This window comes from Lates calcarifer, unplaced genomic scaffold, assembly GCF_001640805.2.
Source record: "Lates calcarifer isolate ASB-BC8 unplaced genomic scaffold, TLL_Latcal_v3 _unitig_4044_quiver_2108, whole genome shotgun sequence".
Classification (NCBI taxonomy): Eukaryota; Metazoa; Chordata; class Actinopteri; family Centropomidae; genus Lates; species Lates calcarifer.
The window spans coordinates 14,727-28,723 of record NW_026116669.1 but is presented as its reverse complement, the minus strand read 5'-3'; the positions used below and the strand labels follow the sequence as shown (position 1 = coordinate 28,723).

General features: G+C 37.9%; 3 protein-coding genes across 3 annotated transcripts; all 3 read left to right on the top strand.

Moving 5' to 3' along the window:
- Positions 1-234: 234 nt before the first annotated feature.
- On the top strand, positions 235-4,114 carry LOC108895874 (protein artemis; the record flags this gene model as incomplete). Its single annotated transcript, XM_018694826.1, has 9 exons — positions 235-306; positions 453-593; positions 1,008-1,109; positions 1,543-1,679; positions 1,831-1,885; positions 2,232-2,320; positions 2,585-2,682; positions 3,317-3,403; positions 4,086-4,114. Coding segments are annotated over 9 exons (810 nt in total), but the record flags the coding sequence as incomplete, so codon positions are not given.
- A 5-nt stretch (positions 4,115-4,119) lies between these two features.
- Positions 4,120-5,716, top strand: LOC108895875 (protein artemis-like). Its single transcript, XM_018694827.2, has 2 exons — positions 4,120-4,869; positions 5,597-5,716. The coding sequence occupies exon 1, from the start codon at positions 4,318-4,320 to the stop codon at positions 4,849-4,851; it is 534 nt and encodes a 177-aa protein (XP_018550343.1). The 5' UTR covers positions 4,120-4,317; the 3' UTR covers positions 4,852-4,869; positions 5,597-5,716.
- A 1,083-nt stretch (positions 5,717-6,799) lies between these two features.
- On the top strand, positions 6,800-12,845 carry LOC108895877 (overexpressed in colon carcinoma 1 protein homolog). Its single transcript, XM_051068291.1, has 7 exons — positions 6,800-6,869; positions 7,926-8,006; positions 9,078-9,102; positions 9,279-9,314; positions 9,433-9,509; positions 10,458-10,528; positions 11,760-12,845. Exons 2-6 carry the CDS (start codon positions 7,946-7,948, stop codon positions 10,508-10,510), a joined length of 252 nt encoding a protein of 83 aa, XP_050924248.1. The 5' UTR covers positions 6,800-6,869; positions 7,926-7,945; the 3' UTR covers positions 10,511-10,528; positions 11,760-12,845.
- Positions 12,846-13,997: the final 1,152 nt, after the last annotated feature.

Genomic DNA, 13,997 nt, shown 5'->3' with positions numbered 1-13,997 from the left:
ATGTGTGAATGTGAGTGTGAATGGTAGTTGGCCCTGTGATGGACTTGTGATCCATACAGGATGTACCCTGCCTCTCGCCAATACCAGCTGGGATGAATAAAAGTGAATTGTCTAGTTGGAAATTCTTACTGCTGAACGATGTGTTCTGTTTACACCTATAAGACGTCCAAGGTCATCTATATGTGTTGTGTCTTCATAGTTAATAAAGTTCACAGCAGTGTTTCTTGTTCACAGGTAAAAGATATTCAGAGTGTGTATCTGGACTCCACTTTCTATGACCCACGCTTCTATCAAATACCCACTCGGGTAAGTTTTAGATGTACTTACTGTGGGAAGGTATACTCCTGACAGGGGATGGTAAATTTCACATTTGTAATTTCCAAATATTGTCTGTTTTTGTGCATGCTATTCTAACATGTACGTACATGATTTTTTTGTGTTTGTGTGTGTAGGAGGTCTGCCTGAACGGCATCTCGGTGCTTATTGGAAACTGGATCAGCCAGAGTCCATATCACGTTGTGTGGCTCAACTGTAAAGCTGCGTATGGATACGAATACTTGTTTACCAACCTGGGAGAGGAGTTCAACACTCGGGTAACATAGAAAAAGAGGCAGCAGAACTTGCCTGAGAATCATCACACTTTTAAATTCTCTTCAGTATCACTGTAATAATGATCGACATTAATGGACAATGCAAACACGAGATGCTAATAGCTAATTTGGTTACTTTTAATGGTGACAGTTTGCTAAAATGTAAACAAATATAGGCTAAAAAACAGAATTCAGAGGAGAATTCCAGCACCTACCTGTGGTTGACATTGCAGGAAAAAAGCCTTTTAGAATACAACAACGCTGCCCTGGACGTGATGGACAGGTGCCGTTGAAATCACCTCACCTCCCCTAGAGACATAAATCCAGTCTGAATGGGGCAATAGGTACATTTCTGTACAAATCCATATAGTATGAAAGCACAAATGAAGTTTTATTTAATTTTATTTATCCCCATAGATCCACGTCAACCATCTGGCAATGTTCAAGAAGATGCCAGAGATCCTGAGCTACGTGACAACTGATCGCAGGATGCAGATTCATGCCTGTCGACACCCAAAGGTCTCACTCCAGACACACATATATACACTACTTAAGTTAGCTTGCAAACCAGCTAGAACTCTCTTGTATTGTAAATGTAACAGTAGCTGAAGCTCTTGGCAGCGACCGTCACCACCAGCTGCTCCCAGCAGGAAACCACGTTCAGCTGCAAAGAAAACTTACAAATAGCACCTTTACATTAGAGTTGTACATGGATTTTGAAAAAAAAATCCTGAAAGTGCAACAGTGTCTTTGTTTATTAAAGGAGTACTTCACTTTCTTGCTGCAAGATACAGTAGATGAAAAGATTGATGCCACTCTCATGTCTGTGTGTTAAGTGTGAAGCTATAGCAGAGAAGTCTGTTAGTGTAGCTTAGCATAAAGACTGGAAACATGGGAAAACTGCCAGCCTGACTTTGTCTGTTAAAGATATTTTGTGTGTGTGTGTGTGTAGGATGAGGAGTTTTTCCAAGGTAACCGGCTGCCGTGTGGTTGTACGGCGCCTGATGGGACTCCTCTTCGTATCATCAGCATCAAACCATCCACCATGTGGTTTGGAGAGAGGACCAAGAAAACCAACGTTATAATAAAGTGAGAGCAGATTCAAATGTGTCAGTTTGTAGAAATGTCATGTTATCCAACTGAACATGACTCTTGCCATGTTCAGTTGGATAACGTGACAGGTTAACAATAATGTTGGAGGAATTCATTCTAAATCACATTTAATACTCTGTATTTTTAGAACAGGAGCCAGTTCCTTCAGAGCCTGTTTCAGCTTCCACTCTTCCTACTCTGAGGTATTTTTTAATGTATTTATGTTGCTCTGAGAGGACAGTTCATTATTTTGTTGACTCATGAGTTTTAATATTCTCAAAGGTCATCCACTACTTTGCACCAGGAGTCCTCTTTAATGGCACTAAGAGTTTTCCCTCTGAACAGCTCTTTACAAAGCTACTTTTATTTCACTGTGAATGAACTTAATCACTAATGTGAACAGTGGCTGACTCATAGCCCTGTTGTCAATGTAATATTGTACATGTGTTCCTTCTTCATTATTTTTTTACTTTAAAAAGTTTCATTAGGTTTTTTGTGTTGTTCACTCACATATGAAGTGATGCTCATAATTTTCTTTTTAATTTGCAGCTTAAAGACTTTCTGTCGTACCTTCGACCAGTCAACATCTACCCCAGTGTTATTCCTCTTGGTCGGACACTGACGGAGGTTACACAGATGTGAGTGAAATATTTATTTATATCAAATAATTTATTCTACTGGACAAATTTGTCTGTTATATAAATGTTTGTTCTCTAAGGCTACGTCCGCACTTAAACGTTATAAAATGAAAACAATCTGCGTCCAGGTGATGAAAACTCAGAGGTAGTGTGGACGTCAGGCGCAATCATAACAAGACACAAGATTATGTTTTGTTGGAAGGAATTCAGTTTCTTTATTACCTGCTAATCAAACCTAAAACATTTGATTTTGTATTTGATCAGGTTGAAGCTGATGTGCCGGAACCAGTCTGATCAGGCAGCGTTTATTTACAAACCTCTGGGAGTCCTCAAGCGCAACAGGGTGCAGCGACCTACACAAGGTGACACAAAACACACAAAACACACACACAGATAACCGTGACAGGTGTTCCCCACAACATGTGTAACTTTTTCTGTAGCTGTGATGCTTGTTTACAGGTCACCATATGGTATGTTACAAATAGACGGTATGCTTTGTTTTCTTACACCTCATCACTTACACATCTTGGGCAGATTAAGAGCTGTGTAACTGCATCCATGAGGCTTTCAAGACTGATTGAAATTAGACTGAAGATGACATATATTGTAGCTGTTGTATTTTGTGTTCTAAACCTCAATCCTTGTCATTTAAAAACAAAAACATATGACTAAAACTCAGATGAAGAGGTGGTAAAAATTGAATCGTGAGCAATGACTGACTAGGTATTTGACTTTTCATCTGATCAGTTTTGTCAAGGAGCAAACCACAAACTCTTGTCAATATATTTATTTTAGGTATATAACTAAAGCTGGAACTTATTGATTAATTGCTTTACAGAAAATAAATTGGCAACTTGTACTAAACAAGACATTTGCAGATGTCATCTTCCTGGGAAATTATATTGGGCATTTTCCAAATCAAAAATAACTGGAAGATTATATGATGATATTTAAATGTTTGTGTTTGTGTTTGTGTTTTTAATTGTCTGTGTTCAGATTCAGGGAGTGATGATGAGCTATTTGATGGGTTGGACGTAGCACCAGTCAGGAAGAAGATGGGGCTGAACCATGAAGTAAAAAAAGGTACATAAATACTTAAAGCTGTTATAATCGATATTTGTAGAATGTATCACTCGTAGTCATCAATTCACAGATAATTATCACCTGAATTTGTAGTTCCCACAACTCTACTGCTGTGGTTCATTCTCAGTGTTCTCATTTTCAGCAACAGGCAGCTGTTTTAAGAGAGGCATTTAGTCTCAACACCTGCACACATAAAAAACGTGACACAAGCCACAGAACAGACAGTACCTGCAAAGATTTCTGCTCCGTGTGCACAAGATATGTTATTGTTTAAAAATAGGGATAATAGTGCATATTTTCAGACAAGTCTCTATAGGGGGACACTCATAGTGTTACATTCATGACCAAAATAGTTATTCAAGAAAATTTGTGGGCAACTGGACTTGGTTGTAGATTTGTGAAGATGTTTCCCCTCTCATACAAGAGGTTTGAGAACTGAAGAAGCCCCCCCCCCCCACAATCTAGTCCAGTTACCTTAATTTTGCTTTTCTTGGATAATCATGATGAGTGGGGGGCTTCTAAAGCTGTCACTCCATCTGACATGTGTTATGACAGAGTATACTCACCCCCTTAGAAACTCTAAAGACCCCGATGTTTCTCTCAGGAGGGGGTAGATACCAAAAATGAAACTAAAAGACAGTGACCCTGGTTTGTGCTGATTTTCTTAATTTGTTGATTTTAGAGAAAAGTCCTGAGAGAACAGCACCTCCGTGTCTGTGGAGGAGTCTTTACCTCTGACAGTCACAGACACACAGTCTGCTACACACAACTATGTTGACTGCACTGAGTCCAATGGTGAAGAGGAAGATGATGACGATGAGGAGGGAGAGGAGCATGACAGAAAAGGAGACACAAAACCGACAAAGAAGGTGATAAAAGAAGGAGAGAGGAGTAAAGAACCAGACGAAAAGAAGATGGAGGAAGAACGTAAAGAGACCTCTAACGCTCCGAAATGGGAGGACTTCTTTAACGGAGAAATGTTGAGTGACAGCCAGAACAGCCAATCACAATCCTGCTGCTCCAACACCACCACCTCCCCCTCCAGGATGACTGGCTCACAGACACCTGAGCTGTTCAGCGATCAAGAAGAAGAAACTCATGAACATAACGACAACTTCAGCCTGTCCCTGTCTGCCTCTCTGTCGAATCATTCCTCCCAGAACATGGACTCGTGCTTGCCTGACACCTTGATCCTCCAACCAGAGCAAGGGGGGGGGGAACAAGGAGACGTGTCAACCAACACCAAGACGGAGAGTGATGATCTGATTCTCCCGTCAGAGCTGGAGGAGCTGTCGACGTCTCAGGCGTCTCAGGCATCGTCGGACTTCGACATCGCCTGCACACCGGAGTCGAAGGTGCCACGACCTGATGAACTGTCACAACTGTACAGGAAGTTGGCATCAGGAGAGGAAGTGGTCATCAGAAAGGGAAGTCAGGGCTTTGCATGATTTGAGGTGAAGTTTTAGGTGAGCCACAGTGCCATCATTCATCCATAGTAGATGCCACACTGTGGATAAATGGTAAGAGTTAATGTTCTACCAATGCAAATGGGTCACTGAGTCATTACCTCATAAATATACATATACATATACATATATACATATTTGTGTGTGTGTGTGTGTGTATATATATACACTATTTAATAAACACATAATGAGCTTCTATAGCATCTTACAAGTGCCAACATTCCTCTCTAGCTTCAGTCTAACCTCCAAACCACACAGACCTCAGTTGTAAAACACCTCCCCTCCACACACTCACTATTCATTCCCATGCACTTTACGTTGATTCCTGCCCTATATGGATTAATGCACCTGTGCACATCACAGCTGACGTTTCCGTTTTGTCGTTTGTGGTTTGTTCTGCTTTTCTTTCATTGTGAACTGGATCAACTGATGTCAAGCAGATTAGCTTTTTGTCCAAATTAAATATTTATTTTCATCTGAAGACCGTGTTTTTTTTTTTTTTTTTAATTATTAAAAGGTTAAATCAACAGTTAGTTTAACTTTATACTTTAGACCTGCAATGCTGAATTGATTAGCGATTTGCTAAAAAGTTATTTTGATCATTTGCTCAAGTGGTTAATCACTTTCACCACTTAATTACATTTTGCTGAAAAAAAATTTAGTTCCTACTCAAGTTTGATGAAAACCTCTCTAAATGCTAAAATACTAACACATTTCTGTGCTTTAGACAGGGGCCATAAAGAATATTTTGCAAATGCTCATCCATATCAGCATAGGGAGGTAAGTAACAATTGTTTCTATTATGGATCTGGTGATTATTAATTAATCGTTGTGTCTATAAAATGTCAGAAAATAGTGGAAAATGTTTGTTATAATTAACGTCCTCAAGTGTCTTGTTTAACCAACAGTTCAAAAATCAGTGATTCCCAGTTTACAATCACAAAACAAAGAAGAGCAACCAAAGCTCACTTTTATGGAAAATTTTAGCTTCAAAAAAAGATTGAAGCTATTAGTTATCCCAAAGGTTGTTGATTAATTTTCTCAGTCAACTAATTGAATAATAATTTCTACTCTAATACATGTATAAGATGACAAAGTAAGGTCACTGTAGGCCCAAACAGAACAACAAAAACAAAAAAACTCTGAATTACTGGAGATAGAAGTGGGAAATTTAAGATTTAAAATCGAGTCACTTCGTTTATGAGAAAAAAAAAAATCAGGAATTAGAGGAATTACAGGACCTGTGCATGTTTACGGCCAAGTTTACTTTGTGGCAGAGATTTGTAGTTTGTTGTGATTCTGTATAATTGAAGCTAGTGAACAAACAAAGTAACAGTATGTTACACTCAGTTCTGTGGAGGCTCAGGACATTGAAACACTGTTTGACGGAAAAACCTCAGCATGTCTCCAGAAGTCATTTTCACTTCCTGCTGGAAACGACGAGAACAGTCAATTATATTCAGAAAGTCACTTTTCTTCACCCTGTAATTGAAGTTGAGTGCATGAGTGCATGTGTCTGTATCCATGCGTGGGTTATGTGTGTGTGTGTGTGGGCAGCATTGAGTCATTTTAAGTTGAGGCACAAAAGGAGGCAGAGAGGAAGGAGACCGGTGAATAATAAAAAAAAAAGTACTAGTGGAAGAACAGAGTGTTTTCAGTTCTGCTGCTGCTGGTCCTCCATCCTTTACTGTAGGGACTGTTAGCTGTCAACCGATCACAGACCAGAATCTTGGTCATTTTTTGGCATTTTCATGATTTAATTAAATTTTAAATAATGTTATTTGTCCTGAAGGGGCGCTGTTATGACTGTTTCATCAGGCTCCACCAGGGGCTTTAACAAAATCCATAAATTTAATTTGAATTGATCTTATCGCAGGAAATGTTGGCGACGTTGTCAGTCCAAGTCCAGGCTGAAATATTTCAACCACTCCCTTGACGGATTGTCAGAAAATTCTCTACAGACATTCATGATCCCCAGAAGATGAACTTTAGCAACTTTGGTGAGCCCTTCACTTTTCCTCCACTGCCACCATCAGGTCAAAATTTCACTTTGTTTAATGACTAAATGAAAACAATTTGAAAACATGAGGAGGCAAGCAAACATTCTCCTGTGGGAATTTCTACTAATTTTAATAAATTTTAATAATTTTGATAAGATTTTGTTGGTTCAGAGGTCAAAGGTCCACTGTGATTTCATAAGACTACAAATAGGAATTTATCATGACAAAATTCCACATAAATGTCTAATAAGACAAAAAGATGAAGTGATGGAGGTCAAAGGTCAGCTTTTACTGTGGCATTATAATGATCTGCAAAAACGCTTCTGCCCTCTTCTACAAAAGCCTTCCTTCTTAGAAAGTTAGAGGTAGTTTGAAAGAGTGAGTAGAAACACAATGAAGCTGTAAAGGTGGACTGATGAGTAGATCAGGTTTTGTGTGTGGCGTTTAGTCACTTGTTAGCAACCGTTAGCAACAGAAAAGCTTAAAAATGTGGGCTATTTACTGACATATTTGTAAGTATGTCGTAGAAGGCAGAGGAGTACAACTGCAAGGCAGTAACTCCAGTAACTAGTGATACTGCTACTGCTACTTGAATAAAAACTTTGATTACCTCCACCACCACTGTCCAGACAACAGGCTAAAATAAATCTGTGCATGTTTGGGGGAAGTTTGGTTTCTCCTCTCCCAGATCAGCTGTGTTTGGGGCAGAAAATGCACAAATTAAATCGATTCAAGCAGACTTTGATCTACTTCCTTCAAACTGTGCGGGGATTTCAAACCAATGAGACTCACACTGAAAAACACACACACACTGCTCCCTCAACAGCGGGGTGAGCATACTCTCCTTCTCTCTCTCCTCCTTCCCTCCCCTCCTCTTTCCCCCCTCCTCCTCCCTTTCCTTGGCGTCATGTTAATCCTCTCTCCATGCTGAGAGGTACAGCACATAGACACAGAGTGAACAGAGACATTTTTGTCCTCTTCCTCTCTGTCTCTCTTCGTCCTGTTTCCTTCTTTATTTCTTTCTTCTCTCCTTTTTTCTTTCCTTTGCCTCCCAAGGTTTTGGAGTCAGATGAGAGATGGGATGTGGAAATTCCTCACCAGCCACCACCAACAACAACACCAGCAGCAGCACTGGAGGTGAGAGTGTATGACATAGAACATGAGCAGATAATATAACATTTTGTAACAGATCTTCTCTTTGCCTCTTTAGGCTTGTTTAAGTTATTTTAGTAACTTTATCTGTCCTGTAATATCATTAAAGGACCAATCTGTGATGTTTTTCAGCTGGGGAGATGAAAAGTGAGTGCTTTTCTGATGTACATGTGATGTTTTTATACATACTCTCCTTTCTGTTTTGGACTTTTTGGAGGTAATCAGCCTGTTTGTGATTGTTAGACTCTCGTGATCAGTGTGGACGTTGAGTTTTCAGGGATTAAGGACACTGTTGGACTTTGACACAGCTTTGAAAACAAGGAAAGAATAAGTTGAGGTTGTAAATTTTGTTGTTTATTGCACCTGGGTTATTATTCTATCTGGAAATAATCACAAAGACTGAGAAGACAAGGGTCTAATCTGCTGGTGCATACCTTACATATCCATGTTATTGTAAGTTTAACATGGTTTTAAATTCATGGTTTTTGAGAAGGATAAAGCAGTGACATTACCCTTTTTGTTGGAGGTTGGATAGAAGCCTGCAGACCCTACTCAGGAATGGAAAATGTCTCTCAAATCCTCCTCTGGTTTTATTAATGAATTTAAAGGTCCGTTGTTTACAAAATGTAAAAAGTATCTTTATCAAGGAAATTATAGGTGATGCAGCAATTATGTGGTTTTTATTTTGGTACACTAATCTTCTTATGGAACACATATAATGCACTATTTACAAGATGATGCAGATTAGTCAGTGACCACCTGACCTTTTCTTTTGTACCACCTAGAGGTTTTGTTTGTTCTTAGTTACCATGCTGTAATAGATCTTAGATTAGTATTTGTTCCTAATGCGTTTTTTACTCTTCTCTTCTTCTTGTTGCTATAGGTGAAATCAGTCTGTGGTGTTACAGCTGTTAAAGGCAGATGATAGAAAAAAAAATCTTCATGTGAAAATGTCACAGATTAGTTTAAACTGTGGAAACACTGAATCAAATTAATGGAAAAAGGATTTAATGATTTAACTCACGACTGATCTTGTTTGTCTGTGTCTGACCTCAGGTCGTGCTGAGTCTTCATCAAAGGTGTAAGTACATTTCATTTACACAGACACACACAAAAGACCAACACATTTTAATGTTAAAACATGTCAATGTTGTCTGACCTTTCTCTGATGTTACCTGTAAATTAGATCAGGTGACTTCAGCACAGGGTGTGGGTTTTAATGTCTGTGTGTGTTTGTTTGGGTGGGTGTCTCAACAGATCAAATGAGTCTTTGCCTGAAGACGAGAAACGGAAGTGAGTCATTCATTTCATTTTCAGAGCAAATATGTCCTATCTGTTTATGTATTACACCCAATGTTTATTTAAATATAATGTATATTATTTATATATGTGTGTTTTTGTGCGTGATCAGGAACTATGGAGGTGTGTATGTGGGTTTACCAACAGACCTGAGCAGCATTCCTCAAGTACAGATAGGATCACTAAGAGGTAACACACACATTTCTATTTACACATTTAAACAAATTAAAAAATTACTGTCACAGTATCTTCAAAAGTTTTAACATAGTTCAAGTTTCTGTCTGTTATTAGAGTTAGTGACACTTGTAAGATTTGGCACAAACAGCTGTTACATTGTTACTAGACTCCACTGACAAAAACAGTAATTTTACAGAGCAGAACACAGGAGCTGCTGGAATACCACTGCCTTCATCTGTTAGTTAGTTTGCGTTATTGTGTGGTACTTTTACTTAAGTAGCTGATCTGAATACTTCTTCCACCACTGAGAGTCACATAATAACAATGGAGGCAGTGGTATTCCAGCAGCTCCTGTGTTCTGCTCAGTGAAATTACTGATTTGGTCAATGGAGTCTGGTAGTGACATATAGTGATGTTTCTGGTTAAACAAAAATGATTTTACACTTCACACAAAAATGTCTATTGCTGTAGAAATCCTATCCATAATGTTGTCAGACATTTATATAAACAATCTGAGCTGATGTCAGTGGAAACAACAAGCACCTTAGTGGACGTTTGGGATTATTGTTTTGTTCCCTCAGTTACCACTTCTGCTCATGAAACGTTTCACAATATCAGATTAAGTCAGCTGTCAGTGCGTAAGAGGCAGCATGCATACACAAGAGAATAATACTTCATATCCAGTTCCCAATGTCCTACACATGCATACACACACACACACACACACATACACAGCCTCAGTTTCCTGTTGAATCTCTGGGGCCATGAGGGCATGGGAGAAAGAAAACACTGATCACTTCACAGAGTGTTTGTTAGTGTTTCATCTTTGTGACTCTAGTTTGTGCATGTATCAATATCGTACATGTATTTCATATTTTATTGGTGCTACATGTGTATTTAATTTGCTACATGTCGTGTGCTTTTGTGTGTGTTGTGTATTAATGAAAGTGTTGTCCTCAGAGGTTGACAAAGACTCGTCCCTCAGGAAGCCACTGTGGGGGAACGGACTATAATTTTTAATGAAGAGCCAGGTCTGTGCACGCTGTTGTGTGTGTGTGTGTGTGTGTATATGTGTTTGACGACCTCCTCCTGCTTCTCTTTTCCTTTTCAGTAATGAGAGCTATGATGTTGTGTCAGCAGTTAAAGGACCATACCACTGCTTTTACATGTTGTATACCGATATGTAATATCAGTATAATCATTGGTGGAAAGTAACTAAAGTGCTGTACTTAAGTACAATTTTGAGGTGCTCATACTATACTATAGTATTTCCATTTTATGCTACGTAATACTTCTACGCTACTACACTTTATCAGCAAATACTAAAGATTTTATTGACCCCTGGAGGGAAGTTTACCAGCAAGATATACAGTAGTTTACCGCATATAATTAATTAATCGATTAGTGGATAAAAATAAATTTATTGGAATTTGAAGTCATACAAAATGCAATAAATCACAATAATACAGTTGGATAAACCCTATACATATATATCATTTATTATCAAACTAAAGTGATTTCGTAAACAAATTACATGTAGATATAAATAAATTTAATGTGGAAAAAACTGTAGGTTAGATGCAAAAAATCGATCTAATTAAGAAAATACAATAAATGATAAAAACAAAACTGATTAAATAAATAATAATAAATGAGTAGCAAGAAAAACATACAAAATAAATAAGTAAACTATAGACAGTATGGGGTCAGTAATACCAAACTTCAATATTAGTGGCATCCATATTTTCTACATAGGATAAAAATGGGCAGATCGAACTGAAATCTACCCAAGTATTTACAGACAAAATTCAGGTTTTCATCAAGTAAAAATCATTGATTGTAAGCAAGTTTAGTTTTTGCACAATACTCGCACCAGTGGCTGCCTGGAAGGTCTAGAAAAACATTCAGAAATCTAAAATGTTCTGTTGTAGTAAAGAGGAAGTATGGTAAGATGAAATGAATCGACAAACACAAGAAAAAAACACTCGTATGGTCCTTTAAGATAAAAGCTCCACAGCTGTTTGACATGAATATTTCTCAACTAGTTACATGGATATTAAATAATTCAGTCACTTAAGTTGAATCAGGATGTTTTAAAAACTAATTGTAAAAGTAAGATAATCTTGTAATTCATTACCATTAATTGTATAGTATTTACTTAATAAATGACCCAGTGCAGTGATTATTTTCTTCACTGTGTCCATCATCAAATTCTCCTTGTGGAAGTGAAGTTTATTTGTTGTTTTTGTCTGTGAACTGAAGGAAGCTGCAGAAGAAAGATGCAGCAAGAAAGAGTTTGTCGAGGGAGAAGAAGAAGAAGATGAGGCTCTCCTGGTGTCCTCCTTCAGGTTCTCAGTGGTATTATCAGGAGCCCACCAAGTCTCAAAAGGGAAACAGCGGCAAGACTCAGTGGAGCTAATCTTCTCTCTCGGCGTGGTCTGTAAGGAATTACGTGACTGTGGAGCCTGTTGTAGTGACCCTGACAAACTGGTTCTAGACTTTCATGCTTTTATGGAAGCGGATGTCGACCTGGACTCAAAGAAACATGGACAGGTTTGCTGTTTAGATCGTGGATGAAGGTTTTTATTCCAAACACAGAGGACTCCATTGGGAGCTTTTCATTCTGCCTTGTTGGCGTCCTGTATATTACAGTGAATCTCTGAGAGAATTGACTTAGACAGTAAAATAATCACCAACTATTTTGATTAGTGATAATTTTAGCCATTTTTCAAGCAAAAATGCTGAACATTCTCTAGTTAAACCAACATAATACAACTATTTAATCTCAAAATCTCAGCTGCAGAATCACTGTGATGGTTCACTGACTTGTAACAGGGAGAATGGAGCCTCTGTCATTCCCACTCTGCTCCCTGAACACCTGCTCCTGCTCTGTGTAACTGTGGTGAGTAGGTATGATCTCCCTCTAACTGAGTGACAGTCAGCAGCTTAAACTGCTGTAATCAGGTCCAGCAAGTTCAAGAGTAATGCTGAACTGTAGATCAGTTAAAAAGACTCTGAAGTCATTAAAAACCAGCGTTCATCTCTGATATCCAGCCAGGAAACTTTGAAAATATCAAGAATTATGAAGAGAGTTTGGTGTGTTTGTTACAGTGACAGGCCAAGTGATAAGTAATAAAAATCATAAGCAATAAATATAGTAATAAGTAATAAAATAATTAACTGATAATTCTAGGTTGCAGCCCTAGTGAGTGGTACTAAGGAAAACATGGATATCAGATAAAGAATATGGTAAACATGATATAACAAGTCTGATATGTAATATTTTTCTTATTGTCAACAAATCCCATGAAAAGACCAAAACCAACATTAAATGTCTCCTTCAAAGTATCATCTGTGTATCCAACACTTAAATGAATAGCCTCTGTATTTTCCAGATAATTTCCTTGAAACTTTCCTCATAATTTCCTATAAATTAGCTGTTAATTAAAATGATATTTCCAACAGAGGGCGACACAGTTTGGTATTAATTATAGGTCAATGCAGAATAAGATTTATTAATATTTAGAGATTTACAGTATAAAAGTCATAAAAATGAGATAATACCATTTATTTTTTTTAGCAGACCTCACGTTTGGTTTGTTTGGAGATGAAACTCTGACTCCTGTCTTGGCCCTCCAGGGTACAAACAGTAAAGTGGCTCCTGCGGTGAAATGACGTCAGCACATTGTCTTCTCAGAGCCTCTAAACCGTGAAAAGACATGAAAGCCACATACTGTTCATGTAACTGAGCAGAGAGTTTGCTGCCAGTAAGTCAGATTTGTTTAATTTAGAAGCATAATTTGGTGGTGTTGTCACACCAGGAACAAGACAAAGTCAAATTTGCTTTGAATAAAAATGGACAGATGTTATAAAATAAGTGATTTAAACTCAGTGTAAACTGTATGAATTATTTGCTCTGTGCTCTCTCAGATGGATTCATAGTGCCTGTAAATGTTTTTGTAGAGGCCTCTCTCCTGTTTCTAGTGTCTTTAAATAAATAATAATTGACTTATTTGTTTCAAGAAATTTTGTATTTGTTGGCAAACAGGTTAAACTAATTGCCCCAACAGGACAAAATTAGATTTGATTAACTAATTTTTAAACTATCACAGAATAATGATGAGCCCAGTCGTCAGGAGAGAAAGACTTGTAAAAACTCATCAGATGTGCTGTCGTGACATAAACTACAGGTAAGTACTGCTATTCTCTTTTGAGCCACATTTTAAAGTCTATATTTATTTACAGTTTTGCAGATTTAAAAGTCATGCTGTATTAACTATTAGCAGTTCCTGTTTGCAGTGTTCTGACTTGTCTATTGTCGTTTGATTTCTGTGCAGATTTATGGAAGTTTATTTGTGATGGACATCAGAGGTAAGGATATCATCAGAGAGGGTAAGTCTCACTGAATCTCTTTTGTCAGATGAGTACAGAATGATGAACAAGTATTTCCACCTCATCTTTACTGGAGAGATTAAAGCTCAGTTTGGAGGGGATTAACAG